This window comes from Eleutherodactylus coqui, chromosome 12 (genome assembly GCF_035609145.1).
Source record: "Eleutherodactylus coqui strain aEleCoq1 chromosome 12, aEleCoq1.hap1, whole genome shotgun sequence".
NCBI classification, from domain to species: Eukaryota; Metazoa; Chordata; class Amphibia; order Anura; family Eleutherodactylidae; genus Eleutherodactylus; species Eleutherodactylus coqui.
Window position 1 is genome coordinate 122,951,419 of NC_089848.1, and position 20,211 is coordinate 122,971,629.

The 20,211-nt window shown below is 45.1% G+C and overlaps 1 protein-coding gene across 1 annotated transcript in view; it reads left to right on the forward strand.

Annotated features, from left to right (window-relative positions):
* The window catches only part of LOC136586617 (macrophage mannose receptor 1-like), a 300,895-nt gene that overhangs the window by 132,922 nt on the left and 147,762 nt on the right, over positions 1–20,211 (forward strand). The window contains exons 17-20 of the mRNA XM_066584760.1: positions 6,808–6,872; positions 7,065–7,165; positions 8,814–8,956; positions 11,856–11,970. Of these exons, the coding sequence (XP_066440857.1) occupies positions 6,808–6,872; positions 7,065–7,165; positions 8,814–8,956; positions 11,856–11,970 (424 nt within the window). The remainder of the gene's footprint in view (positions 1–6,807; positions 6,873–7,064; positions 7,166–8,813; positions 8,957–11,855; positions 11,971–20,211) is intronic.

A 20,211-nucleotide genomic window follows, 5' to 3' on the forward strand; every position in this document is an offset into this window, starting at 1 on the left:
AAAAACATGTGCCTGTTATAATCATTGGTTCCCTACAGTATGTTCACATGTCCATGTTTTACAGGCGTGCAAACGCACGTACCTGCAAAACATAGGACATGCGTGCACCATAGGCCTGTGGTGCACATCAGTATTCCCCAGCGGGGAGTCCCCTTGTCACTGAACACTGTGACAGCACTGTAAAGAATCCCCTGCCACAGCTGTCACAGCTCCGCAGGGAGTAAAGAATCCCCTGCCACAGCTGTCACAGCTCCGCAGGGAGTAAAGAATCCCTTGCCACAGCTGTGACAGCTGTGGCAGAGGATTGCGATGTTCTTCCATTTCTTTCAATGGAACTAGCACTTCTGCAGTCCCATTGAAAGCAATGGGCTGCTGGTAAGCCCTGCAGAGATTTTCAGGGTAGGTCTTTAAATTAAGCCCTTCCCTGAAAATCATCCCTAGAATGTGTTAAAAATAGGGATGAGCGAGCATACTCGGAAAAGCACTACTTGCTCGAGTAATGTGCTTTATCCGAGTATCGCAGTGCTCGTCCCTGAAGATTCGGGTGCCGCTGCGGCTGACAGGTGAGTCGCAGCGGGGAGCAGGGGAGAGCGGGCGGGAGAGAGGGAGAGAAAGATCTCCCCTCCGTTCCTCCCCGCTCTCCCCTGCAGCTCCCCGCTCCGTATCGCACCCGAATCTTCAGGGACGAGCACTGCGATACTCGGATAAAGCACATTACTCGAGCAAGTAGTGCTTTTCCGAGTATGCTCGCTCATCTCTAGTTAAAAATAAAAAATATATATATACTCACCTCTGCTCAGCTACCAGAATTCTATGAATGGCCTAGAGCTGCCTGTGATTGTCTGAGCGCTGTAACCAATCACAGGCAGCACATTCAATGAAGCACTCAGCCAATCAGATACAGCCCTTTCAGCAGGTGGGGATTTTAAATCCATGCCAGCCGAAACAGAGCTAGAGCAGTACAGGGAGAAGAAAGGCTAGACGTGCCTGAGCCCCGGCAGCTTTTTATTTTTAACACATTTTAGGGATAATTTTCAGGGAAGGGCTTATATTTAAAGCCCTTCCCTGAAAATCCCTGCAGGGCTTGCCGGCAACCTATTGCTTTTAATGGGATTGCAGAATTGCCGACCCCATTGAAAGCAATGGGAGAACATCCCGATCCTGTGCCACAGCGCTGTGACAGCTGTGGCAGGGGATTCTTTATGCCCTGCGGGGATTCTTTACATGGCAGTGGTGGATATATATATATATATATATATATATATATATATATATATATATTAGCTTACCCATCGCGCGTTGCTGCGAAGTCAGACAGACATACATTCATTCGTTTTTATATATCTAGATAACAACCAATCACAGCGCAGCTTTCATGTTACCTCAGTGGTATAATATATAACAACCAATCACAGCGCAGCTTTCATGTTACCTCAGTGGTATAATATATAACAACCAATCACAGCGCAACCTTCATAAAAAATAGCAACCAATCACAGCGCAACCTTCATAAAAAATAGCAACCAATCACAGCGCAGCTTTCATGTTACCTCTGCGGTATTATATATAGCAACCAATCACAGCACAGCTTTCATGTTACCTTAGTGGTATAATATATAACAACGAATCACAGGGCACAGCTTTCATGTTACCTCAGCAGTATAAGAAATAACAACCAATCACAGCACAGCTTTCATTTTACCTCAGCATTCTCAATATCCAGCAATTGTCTTGCGAAACGTTCGGCGGTGCATCATTTTCTGGTTGAACACGCATCCCGTTGCTCGTAATGCCTTTTGCTTTCGTGCTTGAGATGGAAAGCAAGCGATCTTTGTCTGAGGGGCATAACTGTCGACGACTCTCGCACGCACCCCACCTATCGTAGGATAGTTGTACTATGCCTATAATCTTCCCAGGAGTGTACTCAACAACTTCCTAAAGTCTCATGGCAATTGGATGAATGGTGTAGTAATGCATAAAGGACAGACAGACAGACAGACAGACATACATTCATATATATATATCAGGAAGTGAGAGAATTAGATTCCGTACGTAAAATTTGGACGCTAATTCTTTTGCGCATAGAATTGAATAATGGAGTTGGGACCCATTAGCTTTTCCTATTTATGACATATTCAATGCCCGTGCCAAATTTCAAGTTTCTATGTGAGAAAATTACATTCTGTACATAAAATTTGGACGCTAATTCTTTGGCGCATAGAATCGAATAATCGAGTTGGGACCCATTAGCATTTCTTATGTATGACATATTCAATGCCCGTGCCAAATTTCAAGTTTCTATGTGAGAAAATTAGATTCCGTACGTAAAATTTGGACGCTAATTCTTTGGCGCATAGAATTGAATAATCGAGTTGGGACCCATTAGCTTTTCCTATTTATGACATAATCAATGCCCGTGCCAAATTTCAAGTTCCTATGACATTGGGAAGTGAGAAAATTAGATTCCGTACGTAAAATTTGGACGCTAATTCTTTTGCGCTAGAATTGAATATTCGAGTTGGAACCCATTAACTTTTTCTATTTATGACATAATCAATGCTCGTGCCAAATTTCGAGTTTTTATGACATTGGGAGGTGAGAAAATTAGATTCCGTACGTAAAATTTTGGCGCTAATTCTTTTGCGCCTAGAATTGAGTAATCGAGTTTGGACCCATTAGCTTTTCCTATTTATGACATAATCAATGCTCGGGCCAAATTTCATGTTTCTACGACCTCGGGAATTGAGAGAATTAGTGGCAATGATGGAAATCGAACGATCTACGTGGGGGGGTTGTAACCGTCGACGACGCTCGCGCACGCGCCATTTATCGTAGAATATTTGTAGTATGCCTATAATCTTCCCAGGAGTGTACTCAACAACTTCCCAAAGTTTCATGGCGATCGGATGAAGGGTGTAGTAGCGCATAAAGGACAAACAGACAGACACGCACGCATACAGACATACATTCAATTTTATATATATAGATATATATATAGTGTGTGTGTATATATATATATATATATATATATATATATATATATATATATATATATATATATATATATATATATATATATATATATATAATTTATTTTCTTTTTTTACACACACCACAGGTGATTTTCAGGGAAGAGCTTATATTATAAGGCCTTCCTTGAAAATCACTGCAGGGGTTGCAGGCATTCTATTGCGTTCAATGGGGCCGCTGGCAGCAGCCGCGGCCCCATTGGAAGCACTGCTGCACAGACCTGCATTCACGCGTGCTTGTGCATGCTCGTGTGAATGCACCCTAAGGTACGACTACACGGGGCGGTGCACTTTAGATTTTATGTGCAGACAATCTGCAGCATTTACAATAGCAGCAAAGTGGATGAGATTTAAACAGGTCAGCCCTAAATCCGCATGGAAATTGTCGTGCAGCAGACTTTTACTCTGGACTTCATCCTTTTTTAATGCAGAGGCTGAAAACTACAGCAGATCTGCAATATATCCATAACGTTTAAACCATTTAGAGCTACGTACATTCACTACATACCTCTAAACAGTATTCTATTTCTGCCCACTAGTTGATTGAGGGCCAGTTGCACCAACCATGATGTTGATCCCGATTCAGGTAGCTGCGATCAACTGTAAACTAGATTTAATAAAAACACCTAATAAACAGGTAACCAGGACAGCGCCTCTGCCAGAGGTGAGGAATGTTGTTAATAGATATGAATGTACAGGAGAAGGATTCATCTGGCATTAAAGACCCAACCTGGAAGGGTTAGCTGTTATGCCTCCAGTCTGAGTTCACCTAAAAGTATGGGATAGCCATCAACAGAGGTAACACCCTGTCTTGGGGACATCCAGAGGAGAGCAGGTATGGAGAATCCCGAAATATCCCATATCTCGAGCAAAAATAGAGAAGTATTAGTTAAAAAGGTCTTCTGCGGCTTAGGGTGCAACTTCACCAATGTTGTCCCAACCTCCTACATGTAGGGAGGACATGTTGATGACTTGTGCTTGACAAAGGAGTCCCCGTAGCCTCTGAAATATACTTTGCGCCTCATCTCCTTATGCATTTGTAACCGTGTGGTTTGTGTGTTTACCAATAAATTGGACTTCACTCAAATCTTTTTTGATTGTACTCCTCCACTATCTGTTCACAACACTGTGTCACCTTGGACCACTTGAGGGAGGCATCTATGGGTACTCACCCAGACTCCCTCTTTTTTAAAGTAAGTCTCACTTATTGAAACACGACACTAGTGAAGTTGCAGCCTGTGCACTGGAGAGCCTTTCAACAAATACTTCCTTAAGCAAAACGCACTACACTTTTGGATCTAAGATTTGCTAAACTAAGCTCAGGTGATCTGCAATCAAAGGTTCAACTTAGAAAAAATGTACTGTGCATGGTGATTGGTGACGGTAGTCAGGTGATCCAGCATTCAGGGTGATAGTAAAACATGGTCGCTCCCAGCAGCAAACAAAAATGTAATTTCACCACCCAAGAAAACCTTTTCTTAAATTTGTCGGTCAGTTCTTCCAAGGGTTATCACCTTCACCGTACAGCATGTTTACGTAATGGACTAATTGATTTTACAGGCACAAATACTATTTACAGTATGACATATCCTCAGGGTAGGTCATCAAGAGTTGGTAGACCAGAGTCCGCAGTGCTTGAACCTGGCCCATTATGCTGTCAGCATTCCTACACACACGGGTCTTAATTGCAAGTGCAGCTCCCAGTGTTGGTGCAAGGTTTTACTACTTGTTCAACGATCACCTCTTGTTGATCACTAATCAAACCATTGGTGCAACTGGCCCTGAATACATTAAATAGATGGTGTAGTGAGCATAGATTCCTACATGCCACATGGCTCTCAGAGCAACACGTTAAAGAGGTTGTCTCAGAATTAAAAAACAAAAAAAAATTCCTGCACTGAATCTTCTAAAAAAAAACAACTAATGTTGCTCACCTGTTTAAGTGGTTGTACCAAACATAAACTGCCACCTATCCACATGATAGGTGAGAAGTCTGATTGGTAGAGGTTTTACCGTTGAGACCACCTCTTATCCTGAGCATGGGGTCCTGTGTCCCTCCTTTCTCATCATTGTCTCCTTCTCACTGTAGGGAGGTGCAGAGAACCCATATTAAGGGGAAAAGGAGGTCACTGGACTTGCATTCTCAGGATCATTGGGGGTCTCAGCGTCCTCCTATGGTTAGGTAATACAAGTTCAATTTGGTACAACCCTTTTAAATTTTTTTAGTCTTCCTGCAGTGATGACATTTTATACGCAATCACTATCCTCATGCTGGCATCAAAGTTGAAGCCAGTCACATGGATGTCTGCCACATCATCACTGCAGGAAACATAAACAAAGAACAGCAGGGATGACCGAACCTTTGGTGCTAGAGCGGTGTGGAATATAACTGGTGAGCAATCTTTGTTTTAATGCACAGTATTTTATAACATTTACTGCAGTTTAATAATTTTTAAAACTCGGTCAACCCATTTAAAGTTTTAGTATCAAAATGACACATTCTTTCTATCGGGTTTATAGCATAGGTTTTTATGTGACTATTCAAATATTAAAATAAATCCTGAAATATTTCAGTTTTCACACTGCCCAGTGAAGCAAACACAATAAGCTGACATTTCCTGTTTCCTGACACTTACTTTTGACCTTTGCTGTGTAGACTGGGAAAGGGTCAGCAGAGCCATTATTATAAGAGAGCTATTATTAGTTTAATGAAAACAAAGGTTTGGTACGGTGTTAGCTAGTAGAGCAAAATGTGATTGTTCCCAGCAAGAGAAACCACGTGATCATGTCGATATGATACCTTTTAATGGCTAACAAAAATACATGATGTAATAGTGAGCTTGCAAACCTCTCGGCTCTTCGTCAGGCTAAAAATTGAATAGATCTGATGAGGCATGAATATTTATACACACTTATAACATACATACTTATGACATGGCACAGATATGGAGATATATATATATATATATATATATATATATATATATATATATATATATATATATATATATATATATATATATATATATACTTATGACAAGGCACGGATATGGATGTGGTTGGTTTGCACTTAAAAAAAGTTTGTTTTCCGTTGCAGAATTCCTTTTGTCTAGACACTGATAGCGGAGTGAAAGTTTTATAGTCCCTGAATTACTGTTGGGGGGTGGGGGGGAGAGGTCGTCAGACTAGAAATTGTACAAGAGGTACACAAACATTTTTAACTAGACACTGATAAGGGAGTGAAAGTTTATGGTCCCTGAATTACTGTTGATGGGGGTCTTATCTGTGCAATAAATGTCTCACACCTCCCATTCACACATAAATCCCGGGGAATAATTAAACCCAGTATTCAGCGTGTCAAAGGTTGTTATCAATTTATATTCCCAAAACCATAGAAGAAACCAATCCCATCCATGTCTGTGCCCTGTCATAAGTATGTATGTTATAGGTGTGTATAAATATTCATTCCTCTTCAGATCTATTACATTATCGCCTGACGAAGAGCCTGAGAGGCTCACAAGCTCGCTATTACATCATGTATGTTTGTTAGCCAATAAAAGGTATCATATCTACAAGATCACATGGTTTCTCTTGCTGGGAACAGTCACATTATTAGTTTATGGACACATTTCTGTGTACTAAGCCAGATTCAGTGCAGCTCCCATAAAGCACACACCGTCATCCAGGGAATTTAAAGAACAAATACCAAATTAGAGCAGCCGTGACGCTGGTGCGAACAGAGCCTTACTCACTTTCATCTTCTCATTTTCATTTCTAGATTTTTACAAAAACAGAAAAACCGTATTACATTGGCCTGCGTTTAGGACTGGATAAAGAATTTAAGTAGGTGCTTAATAGATAAAGCCGCCAATATTTATATTTTTGGTTAATAAATGTTTTATCGGCGATATACAGTACATAGCTGTTGTATACATGCTTGATGCAGATCGGGAACTGCAAAGGCTTTGTGATCTTTCCCCTATAAGCATGTGTGTTCTGCTCTAATGTTATGCTAACCGCGTTATTTGTCATTAGGTGGATGGACGGTTCTCCAGTTGAATTTGTTGCCTGGGCGTTACGTCAGCCTGACTTTGCCAATAATGATGAGTTTTGCACGCAGATGCATACAGAGCGGGGTAAACCTATAATGATATTTCTAATTGAAACATTGTGACAATTTGCAGCTTGAACAAGTACAGATTCTGCATATTACAGTATGGGAGAAAGGAGAGTTTACTTATGCTTCATGTTTGGCAAATCGTATGTCTGAATTAATTGGCGCATCCCAATAAGACGGCAAGTAGTACAATATAGGGCGTGCAAATCCGTAGAAAGTAAAACCCATGAAAGCAAATAGAGGCAAATACAGATGATGATACTGATTACCTATGATTGCTATTACAGACATCCATACTAATATTATAAATGCAAAAGTAACTTTATCCGTCTGTTTGTTACCTTTTCACGGCTAAACTGCTGAAGCGATTGTGATTAAATTTGGAAGGGAGGAAGGCATTAAGCTACATTTTATCCCCAAAGCGTATAGAGTCCTCTAGGGAGTGCGACAAGACAGATTTATCTGGTGATGCGCAGGCGCATGAGTCCCTTGTGGTGCAGAGTGCTAAGGCAGCAGAAATGCAGTCCTAAGCTCTTACTCACAACCTGAAGGTTGCGACTTCCATCCCCGCTTGGTTCAGGTAGCCGGCTCAAGGTTGACTCAGCCTTCCATCCTTCCAAAATCGGTTAAATGAATACCCTTGATGATGGTGGTGGGGGACTAATAAATTACCTGAAAAATCTACTACTAATAAAAAAAAAAAACATGGCGCTGCGCCATACAGATGTGAATATCGCTTATGATAATATTGTTGCTGAGAGCAGCTACAGTCCATGGGTGTCAGGAAGGAGCAGTAACAGTAGGCTACCAGCTTGTCCGTGCAACTGGCTGCAAGGAAGATCCTGCTCTAGAAATCAATGTTAACCATCTCATGGTAGAGGGAAAAGTGGGTGCACAAATGGGCAGACACGTGAGGGCAGACGTCAGTGAGGCACATATGTGATTATTAAGCTATCAGAGATACCCAGCCTTGTCCGGTGGGCTTCGGCCACAGACACTTTAACATGGATTGAGATTTTAAGGAAAGTCTGTGTTGCCCATAGCAACCAATCACAGTGCAGCTTTAAAAATGCAAATTCCATGTGAACGAAGTCGCGGTTAACAAGCTACTGTTACAATATCTTCTTGTAAAACTTGCCATGGCTGGACTCACACCAGTTCCATCACGAGAGCAAGAAAACAGAATGCAGCATCCATTGTATGAAAGAAAGAAATGGCACCAGACAGACTATATTGCGGTCCGTCTCGCTTCTGTTCTGCTCACGACATTTTTACAAACAAAGAAGTGCAGCATGCTGGGCTATCCTATTCCCTATGTTGTGCGGGATCTGCGGCAGAGGCTCTGAATAGACCCTCAGATGCAGATGTGAACATGGACTATGATAGAATTGTGCTGAGAGCAGCTACAGTCCATGGGTGTCAGGAAGGAGCAGTAACAGTAGGCTACCAGCTTGTCCGTGCAACTGGCTGCAAGGAAGATCCTGCTCTAGAAATCAATGTAAAGCAGCTCACGGCTGAGCCTGCACCCGCTGCTCCCTCCTACCCTCCGCACCCTGAAGCTGCGACGCAGGCAGAATAGTAAGCTAGAATATATTAGAGTATGAGCACTTTGTAACTGCACTGCATATTTGTACAGAACTCAATACTTTCTATATAATTTTTCATAGGACTTTGGAGTGACGTACATTGTGGTCTTTCTAGTGCATTTATCTGTGAAAGAACAAATAGTTCCATTAATGCTCCATTAGCCCCCACTGTTCCTGCACCGGACGGTGGATGTCCACCAGATTGGCTTCCATTTGGACAAAAGGTAATTTTGACAACACAAGTACAATATTATTATTAGCGGGTAATATTGTAGGATATAGAATGTAGAGCACACGGCAATAGGAACTTGTGTATGCAGCCCCACATGAAGGCGATGGTGGGATGCGTTGGGGGATACTGTATTATTCTAGAATTTAAGCAGGGGTATAGTCTAAAGAAAAATTGCCATTATGCTAGGGTCTGAGGAACAGTATAGGTGGTGCCAGCAGCTGCGGTGGGCTGAAAAGCTGAGCCTCGGTTAACCATTTAGCATCATGTTTTGTGGTTGTGCTCATAACTTTACCGTGGCTGGGTTATGTAAATGGGGACTGTGGTAAAGTATAGCATGACATGGTGATGCAGTGACTGTATAGTAATCGATACCGTTGATGCACAGGCACTGCAGACTAAGGTAATCACAGCACAGTTACTGGATATAGCATCATATCTTACTTGACTCATTCTCTCCTTTTCTTCTCCATTTGTCTCATACCATTATGGCGACTTCTCTTGAGAACTACGTTGATTTTGCAGTCATTTCTAACTTCTACAGCAACACAAATTCAGTGTCCAAACACATACAAATATACTGGGAATAAAGCCACCACCAAGGTCCTGATGCACCATGTTGTTGACCTAAAACAGTACTGCAATTCAGCAGAGGATGAAAGCTGAGGCATTTATCAAATATGTCAAGCCTTTTTTAAATTAAAAGCAGAAATCTCAGGATGTAGAAGAACATGGCTGAGACTGACCTCATGTCTCTTATAGACTGCTGCATATGACCTCATGTCTCTTATAGACTGCTGCATATGACATCCTGTCCCTTATAGACTGCTGCATATGACCTCATGTCCCTAATAGACTGCTGCATATGACCTAATGTCCCTTATAGACTGCTGCATATGACCTCATGTCTCTTATAGACTGCTGCATATGACCTCATGTCCCTAATACACTGCTGCATATGACCTCATGTCCCTTATAGACTGCTGCATATGACCTCATGTCTCTTATAGACTGCTGCATATGACCTCATGTCCCTAATAGACTGCTGCATATGACCTCATGTCCCTTATAGACTGCTGCATATGACCTCATGTCCCTAATAGACTGCTGCATATGACCTCATGTCCCTTATAGACTGCTGCATATGACCTCATGTCCCTTACAGGCTGCTGCATATGACATCCTGTTCCTTATAGACTGCTGCATATGACCTCATGTCCCTTATAGACTGCTGCATATGACATCCTGTTCCTTATAGACTGCTGCATATGACCTCATGTCCCTAATAGACTGCTGCATATGACCTCATGTCCCTTATAGACTGCTGCATATGACCTCATGTCCCTAATAGCCTGCTGCATATGACATCCTGTTCCTTAAAGACTGCTGCATATGACATCCTGTCCCTTATAGACTGCTGCATATGACATCCTGTCCCTTATAGACTGCTGCATATGACCTCATGTCCCTTATAGACTGCTGCATATGACCTCATGTCCCTTATAGGCTGCTCCATATGACACCCTGTCCCTAATAGGCTGCTTTTCATGGATGTGTCCCTTACAGACTGCTCCACATGACCCACCTTTTCATTAGAGACAGCTCATCCTGGTCCCAGTCACTTAGAGTCCCATTAGTGAATGGGTTTGAGGGAGATTACTGAGTTCATTGCTCAGCTATATCCATAGATAGCAAATGCACCCACGGTCACGCATGCGCAGCGGGAACTCATGATTGATAGGGATTAGAGATTAGCAAGCATGCTCGGTAAAGGCAGATACTCGAGCGAGCATCGCTCTTCTCGAGTATCTGCATACTCGTCCGGTCAAATGTGGGGGGGGGGGGGGAGAAAGAAAGAGAGAGAGATCTCTCTCACTCTCACCCCTGCTCCCCTCCGCTCCCTCCCATCGCCCTTCCCCCTCATTTGCTCAGATGAGTATGCAGTTACTCGACAAGAGCGATGCTTGCTTTAGTATCTGCCTTTACCGAGCGTGCTCGCTCAACTCTAGTAGGGATCCCAGCAATCATCCATTTATCAGTTACCTTGTGGATAGGAGATACATGGCTTTCGGTGGGACTCCCCAACGTGTAGACATGTGACCTTCCCTTCAGACCCTAGTCATACAGGCCTATCCAGATAGCTTCACCTGCCGTCTTTATTATCATAGCGCTCTTAACCCTTTCCAATCCACTGTCTGACATCTGAAGACATTCTGATTGAAGGCTGTACAGCTCCGATGTTGAAAGACATCCGGCAGGGTATTCTTAGGCTGCCTGCAGACGGGCGGGTCCCGCGGGACCCGACCCCAGCGCCTGCAGGGAGGAGCGCGTACTCACCCGCACCTGGCGGCCCCGGCTGTTTCATGTGCTGGCTGCCGGGCAGCCGGCGCATGCGCAGACCGGAGCCGGCGGCCGGGTGAGTGACGTTTCTGTGCGAGGCTCTGCGAGCCCCGCACAGTAATAGGACATGCCGCGGTTTGTTTGCTGCGTGACATTTCGTGCGGCCAAACCGCGGCCGTCTGCATAGGAGTGCGTATTGTAATGCACTCCTATGCAGGCTTTTAGTGGCGGAAATCCCACAGATAATCCCGCCGCGGGATTTCCGCCCGTCTGCAGGCGGCCTTACTGTATATTACCGGCCACTTTGTTATTAGGGGCCTCTCCAGCATGTCCCATACCGCAGTACTGGCTCTAGCCAGCAGATGGCGCCATTGTACAATGGCAGAAAGAGAAAGCCTCCTAGGAAACCATGAATCTAAAATTGGATTGCAAAGGGTTAAAGTGAAAGCTAGGAATTTATGATAGTAAATGTACTGTAGATTGCCATTTATATTTAGCAATGTAATACAACTAATCTTATAGAACTATAATGATATCCTGTTAATGTATTTAAGTGTTATGGAATATTTGGCACCGAAGAAGATGAAGCGGTTCACTGGGATAATGCCAGACGTGACTGTCAGTCCTTAGGAGGAAATCTGGTCACCATAAATGATGATCTGGTGCAATGTAAGTAATGCATAGAATAAATAATAGTTTGTGGGTGGATCGATCCCTGCAACCATTAGGTAAGAGTACCAGGCTTCCTTATGGATAGTCGGTCGGTCATACAACAGTTGCAATATATTGGATGGCATAAAAATTGTTTCTGGATAGCTTGTGACATCAAGGATCTCTATTCAAGTATGCCCCACCATGTGGCCGTACAGGCAGTAGGTTTTTATTTAAACCAGCAAAGCAATTATTCTAGTGAGTTGAAAGAATTAATTATTGTGTCAACATTTTTTTTCATTTGACAACATGTATCTTTTACAGGTATTGGGAGCCCCGATGGACTCTCGATTTCCACCTACGATAGTGAATCTAACCATGAGCTGGTGGAAGTCAAGATACATCTTTAGTGAGAATAATCCTATGTATGGCCACATGGTGTGGTATGGACGTTCCATTGATGATAGGATCATCATATGGGAGAAACATAATGAAGTGACAGATGCATTGATAATGTTAGAAGAATTCTCTGAATATATTAATGTGAACACTTTCAAACTAAAATTCATCAGTACTTATGCGAACAATTAGACTTCATTTTTGGATTTCTGGCTGTATGGGAATTGTATAGAAAAAACACTGCAGGAAATACAACACTTCACGCCGAGAGTGCTCACCCGGGGCATGTCATTGAGGCAATACCCACAGGGGAGTTGATTAGGGCTAAACGTGCATGCACCACACCACTGGGTTATAATACAACACAGAAGGAAATCAAACAGGGATTGAGGGAGAGAGGATACAATGATTCATTATTGAAAGGACCAATTAAGGTAGATACATTGAAAAGGAAAGATCTAGTGGAATAAAAAGAGGATCCACACAATGAGGAATGTTTAATATTCTCCACAACATCTAGTAATGATTTTAACATGATCAGAAAGCTATTTTATAAATTTCTCTGGGTATTGCGTCAAGATAAAATAACGGATAGCATTTTAGATAAGGGAGTCAGGGTTGTGGCAAAAAGGACAAGAATTTGGGGGAAGTGTTATCCCCAAGCCTCTTTTCCTCACAGAAGTAAAACACAGTGGCTACAGTATAAAGGGTTTGTGAAATGTGGAAACACCCGTTGTAGTGTGTGTCACCTGGCAAAGAAGTGTCATAAATTTACAGGTAGCATGGAAAGAAAGAAATATACTGTCGGGGGTTAGTCTGCTCAAACAGACTGGTCAGTGATGTTGTCCGTTTCCAAATTGACCTAGGTAGGAGCGCTCCTGAGAGGCAAAGCATTGACCTTTACACACGGTATATGGTTGAAGCAATGAACTCTGTTTATTCTCTGTATGTCTTGGTTTTTATAGCCAGTCGCCCTCGCAGGGATGCGACTTGTGGTTAAACAGGGAAAAACTCGTGATTTCACATATGACTTAGACAAGCACATTCTTTTTAAAGAACTGATAACTCTCTGTGGTTAAGCCATTTCTTGCTAAACTAAAGGACATCTGCTCTGGTGACCTTCCTGATTCCACTCAGGTCAGGCGTAGAACTCAAGACAGGAAACCACAGGTAGTCATCAGCTCTTTTACACATAAAATTCTCAAATGGCTTGCTAAGCAACATATATTAACCCTTTTAGCCCCTATCATTCCCCCATTTTGGAATCAGGGAAGACACACGCAGGGTCCAGTTCTATCGCCCGATGGCGCTGACGGCCTAGTCAGGTCCCTGGACAGTATGTCTAACCTTCATCCAGCAAGGGTCAGCCTACACAGGGGCCGAAAAGGCTTTTGCCGTACATTTGCCCACACAAGAGATTATGACTTTGATTACTATATATATACACAACAGCATGACAATTATCTGTACTATACTTTGTAGGATTCCCATGAACCATCCCCCCAGACCAGAGAACCAATTTGCAGGGTTAAGAAAACTAAACCATCCCTGGTCTTTATCCTGTTTTATGCTAGTAGCTATTTTTCCCAAGGTATTGATCTTTTGGTGAATGGATTCTGAGTGATCAGAGAGGTTGAAACAACACATCCCCTCAAATTCCTCACATCCGTGGTTTATTGTGAGCAACAGGTAATCTATGGCGGCTCTATTTTGTAAAGCTGCTTTCCTGACTCCTTGTATGTCTAGTAGGAGAAGGTCCAGGGCCTGTGATGTGGCATTCAGGCCCTTTACCATATCGCATGCCAATCCATTGATTACTCTTGCGTTATATTGTGCCAACCCGGGAACACCCACAATACTGACCGCCAGTGCCGTATGTTCTGTGTAGCTAAGCAGAGTGGGTGGTCCTTCACATTTGCTATCCAGTCCTTCTACCTCCCTCTTTTGTCTTTTGGTGAGTTGTGGGCTGTTAGGTTTTTGGTACATTAGTATACTTAATCTGGCCAGTGCACACGGCCCACCAGAGATATTACCAGGGATGTATGTGTAAGTCAGGTTACCGCAGGACAGGACCCAGCCTAATGGTAATTTGATGTGCCTAAAATGGCTGGGGCTTCGGACTGTGTGGTTACAGAGCATAGGAGTCTGTACCTTTCTACATTGCTCGACTGTGCGATTACAGAGTCTCTGGGAATCACTAGTCACCCTGGTTCTCTGCGCACAACCTCCCATATGTTCTTTATTACACGTGAAGTTATAGCATACCTCAGCCGGAGCGACATTCCTGACCCGAAAACGAGTCATATTTGACCAAAGTGTATGTTCGACCGCATCACAATAGGGACAATATTCATATACATTAAGAAAGGTATTTTCCTGGACAACATTGCTCTCTTCCACATCACTATCGTTATGCACTATTGAATATATTGAGCGAAGTGTCTTTATTGGGGTGGGGATAGACAGTAAGCAAGTCCGTAAAATATCTTCCCCACTCCGAAGGTTGGGCATGCACATGTGGGAGATATTCAGTACGTCTTTTGCAAGGTATTCCCATATGTTGGGGTGTCCTTCCGCCCAACTAGTCCATCTTCTTCTTACATTGACAGTTGGTGAGGAGTTGTCCCGAAAAAAGAGTAGTCCAAGAAGACAAAGGGTAAATAATACACCTATCCAGACTATCAGTGCTGGTGTCCAGGTTGCCATCCCCCCCCCACCACCCTGGGTTGGGCTTATTCTCCACCCCCCTCGTGGTGCTGAGGCGTTGAAACTTTCTTGCAGTGTGAGGCATGAATCCAAGTGGGTTTGCCTTCTAACTTGACCGAGGTGGGAGTGGTTAACAGTACCTGGTATGGTCCGTCAAAGCGAGGTTCCAGTGATTTCCTGACGTGTCTTTTTACCACCACCCAATCTCCAGGTTGCAGAGAGTGGGATCCTTCCAAACTATTAGGGTCTGGAATAGAAGAGAAAACTAGGTCGTGTGTTATTTTTAGTTTTTGGCATAAGTCCTGCACAAAGGAAGTAACTTTATCATGACCCAGGGATAGAGCTTGTGGGTGATACAGCCCTAACCTAGGTATGGAGCCAAAGAGAATCTCATAAGGAGACAGTTCTGTTTTCCTATTTGGCGTGGTCCGTACTGAGTAGAGGGCCAAAGGTAGGCACTCGGGCGAGGGTTTTCCTGTTTCAACCATGGCTTTCTGTATCTTAAGTTTGAGGGTGCCATTGAGTCTTTCCACTTTTCCGGAGCTCTGCGGATGATAGGGGGTGTGAAACGCCTGCTCTACTCCTAAGGCGGACATGACTTCCTTCATTACCTCTCCAGTGAAGTGAGTACCACGGTCGCTCTCAATGGTTTCTGGTACCCCAAATCTGCACACCAACTCTGACACAAGTTTCTTGGCAGTGGCCTGTGCCGTTGCTCTGGGAACCGGGTATGCCTCAGCCCACCCAGAAAACAGATCAACGCACACTAAGACATACTCGTACCTTCCTGATCTGGGCAACTGGATATAGTCTATCTGTAGTCTCTGGAAGGGGTACAAAGGTCGCGGAGTGCACTTCCGAGGGGTCTTTACTACTTGACCGGGGTTGTGTAGTGCACAGATTTCACAAGCCTTGACATATGCCTTTGCCATCCTGTCAAATCCCAGAGCGTACCACATTTTCTCCACCAGGGCTACCATAGCATTGCGCGAGGCGTGCACCTTTCCATGAGCCAAAAGGGCCATACTAGGATAGGCAGCCGCAGGTAAACACATACGGGAACCCATCATCCAACCTTCATTTCCTTTTACTGCCCCTGCACTTGCCCAGCGCTCCTGCTCTTGCCCTGAGGGGAGTAGGTCCACCTCCTTCTGTGGTGGGACAGAGAGAGTCTGGTCCTTGGCAGGGGGTTCAGGATCCTCCTCCGCTGGGCAGGACCTGGTCTGAACTCTGCACACGGGTGTCCTCCAGTCCAGCAGGGCTGCAGCCTTAGCTGCTCCGTCTGCCTTCTCATTGCCTCTGCTTTCCAAGGAGTCCCCTTGGGTGTGTGCTTTTACCTTTATTATGGCTACCTGCTTTGGGAGCATGATAGCTGACATTAAACTACTTACTGCCTCACCATTCTTTATGGTCTGCCTTGAGCTGTTAAGAAGCTCCGTGCGCGCCAAATCGGCCCATAGTCATGCGCAACGCCAAACGCGTACCTGGAGTCCGTGTAGATATTAGCAGTGACTCCCCGAGCTAATTTGCAGGCCTCGGTCAGAGCGCACAGCTCCGCTTCCTGTGCTGACATATGTGGAGGCAAGGCGCGGCCTATCAGTACTTCATTCATTGATACTACAGCAAACCCAGTCACAAATCTGCCCATCTCATTCTGGTATCGTGATCCATCCACAAACATTTCAAGGTGGGGGTTTAGGAGAGGTTTATCAGTGACATGTGCGAACCCAGCTGTCTCCTGCTCCATGAGTGCTGCACAGTCGTGCTGGTGTTCTGCGTCAAAGGCCTCCTCCTCATCAGTCAGGGAATTCGCGAAAAGCTGGTCCCCTGTACTTACTCCCCCATTTGAATCAGTGTCACCTAATGGCAGTAAGGTGGCCGGATTCAAAGTTGTGCAACGTTGAAATGAGACATTGGATGAAGAGTGTACTGCAAGTTCCATTTTGATCTGTCTAGCAAGAGACAGATGTCTACGGCTCACCTGTGTCAGAATTACATGTACGTCATGGGGCGTGAGGACCACAAGTGGGTAGTCTAGGACCACCTCAGAAGCTTTCTCAAGCAGTGCTTGTACGGCCAGAACTGCTCGTACACAGGAGGGTGAACCCCTGGCTACTGCTTCAAGATGTGCACTGTAGTATGCTACAGGGCGCTTTTTGTCACCATGCTCTTGTGTGAGGACGGCAGTAGCATGTCCCGCCATCTCTGTAACGTACATTTGGAACGGCTTGTCATAGTCAGGCAGACCCAGTGCCGGAGCGCTGGTGATCTGCATTTTCAGCTGGTGAAAAGCTGACTCGGCTTCCGGAGACAAAGCAAATGGCTTAGAACTCAGGCAGTCGTACAGAGGCTGCATGGTCATGGAGGCAGAGCGAATCCACGGCCGACAGTATGACACTAGTCCCAGGAATGTCCGCAACTGAGCATGGGAGGCGGGGAGTGGCATGTCCTCCACCACCTTGGTACGTTCTGGCGTGAGGTGTTTTGTACCAGGACCTAGGCAGTGACCAAGAAACACAACATGAGATTTGCAAAACTGTAATTTGTCTTTACTGGCTTTACACCCGCTGTCTGCAAGGAAACAAAGGAGGCTGAGTGAGGCCGCAACGCAGGCAGGTCTGTCCGGTGCACAGAGTAGGAGATCATCAACATACTGAAGCAGGGCCACACCCGGTGGGACCGTCCATGCATCAAGTACAAGCATCATACATCGGGTGAATTGATTTGGGCTGTTTTGTGCCCCTTGTGGTAGGACAGTCCAGCAGTACTGTTTTCCTCGGAACGTGAAGGCAAACAGATACTGGCAATCGGGGTGTAGGGGGACTGACATGAATGCATTGGCAAGATCGACCAGAGTGTACCAACAGGTTCCGGAGGGTATGGTGGACAACAGAGTGTATGGATTGGGAACCAGAGGTGTCTCTAGGATGGTCACCTTATTAATTTCTCTTAGATCGTGAACCATCCGGTAGGTATCAGGTTCGCCTTTCTTCCCTTTCTTTTTAACCGGGAAGAGTGGCGTGTTGGCGGGTGAGACGCAAGGTTTTAAAGCATTCAAGGCGCATAACTCTGTAATAGTGGAGGCTATTGCATCTTCCTGTGCCATGGCTAGGGGATACTGGCGAATCATGGGGGCTTTTTCCCCATCTTTGAGATACACCATGACTGGGGGTACGTGGAGATGCCCCAAGTCTGTCTTCCCTTTTGCCCATAGGGTCTCTGGTACTGCTGAGAGAACCTGTGTATCTTCTGGGGTCAACACATATACAGTACAAGAAGGAGGCGGAGTGACCAAGTCTGCTGCCATGAGACAGAATACCTGGTGGTCGGCCGCGGAGGTACTGACATGAGCCTCACCGGAAGGATGGAGCTGAATACAGCACCCCAGGGGTCCCATCACATCGGTTCCCATGATGCAATCCCCAGCGGGTGACACCAGGAAGCGAGTGAGGACTCGTGACCCTTGAAAGGAGACTTCTATGGGTTCGGTCTCACGCATGGGTGTTGGTTCACCGGACACTCCAACGGCTATGGCTATGGAGTCTGAGAGGGGAATACTAAGGTCATTGACTTGTGAGGTACTGACACATGATTTAGTGGCCCCTGTGTCAATTAAAAAGGGCACCTCCTTCCCCTGGATTTTTAGAGGCTGAAAAATTTGTGGTCCACATGTGTCAGTAACTATAAGGGACACGGGGGAAGGAGTGCCAGACCTTCATTGGTAATTGGTATACCCGTTGTTTCCCTGTGGGCGGGATGATGTGGTATTGGCCGTACTTCCCTGTTGCCCCCTTTCGTCTGACATGTTCTGTCTGGGGCGTTTAGGGGCCCGACAATTACGGGCCAAGTGTCCAGTCTTCCCTGCAGTTATAACACTTACGGGTCTCCCGCCTGGGGTCTTTAAGTCGGACTGTGTCCCCTTCCATGGTGTAATGTTTAACCATAACACCCTTTGCGTGGTCTTCTGTGTCCATGACAAATCCTACAGCTTTCTTATATAGATCACGCGGTTTGGCCTGTCGCCAATCAGGGGTACATGCTTTAACGCGGTCGGACAGGCGCTTATCTATTCCTTGCATAAAGGCTTCACAAAAAGCAGCATTATGTATGGCCTTTGGACAATCATACAAACCCAGATCTCTGCCTACTTCCTCTAAACGGCCAAAGTAACATTCAATAGACTCGCCCTTGTTCTGTCTACACTGGGTTAGGGCTGTACGTCTCTCTTGGGCTTTATCCTTAAACCAGGCCTTAACCTTGTCCACATATTGAGTACCACTAAGTAATGTCTGGGGGTCATCTGGGCGTTCTTCAAGACCACAAAATTGGGCAATACTATTGTAAAGGCCCAGAGGACATTTTACATTCATAAGACATTCCATGTCTGTCCAAGTGGCAGAGTAGTTTTTCTGTATGACTTCCAACTTTCTATGGAAAGCTGCTGGCTCGGTCTGGGGATTGGGCAGTTGCTGACACAGTGCCATCTGGTCTGTGGCGCTCCAGGGTCGCCATGTAGTGACTGTAGACCCGGGAGTTGGTCTATTTGCGTCCGTGGGTCTGTCATTAGAAGACGATGGTCCGCCGGTGTCCTCTTGTCTGACCGTGCCCAATGGTGGACTCGGTCTGTTTGGTTCCCTATAATGGGTAGTGGAGGTTGTAACAGGGAACAAGGGAACCGGTTGTCTACACTGGTCCCTGGGACGTGGAGTCCCACATACCGTACAAAGTTCTCTAAAACAGTCATTCTGTTGGCCACAACGTGGACAGTCCCAAGCCGGCCCCCTATTTACTTCAGGGCCCGGGGGTCCTGATTGAGGGCTGTAGGGAGGTGTATCCATCTGGGCAGTAGCCTGTGGATACGTAGGGGGCAGGGGCGGCAAATTGGGATACAGAGAATTAAAGGGATTATTTGGAGACATTGGTGGAGCGGCCGGGACGACAGGAGGGGCCAATGGAACCATAGGGGTTTCCATGGGAACGTCTATTGGTGGCCGGGCCATAGGACAATAAACTAAAATGCCCTCGCCTCGGGACTCGGAGTGCCAGTGTTCGTCTTCTGCTGTTTTAGAGCAGTCCAGGATGGCCTTCATGCCCTTTTCCAAACCCTTATTTCTTATTTCCTTTCTATGCTTATCCTCATATTGTGACCAAAAT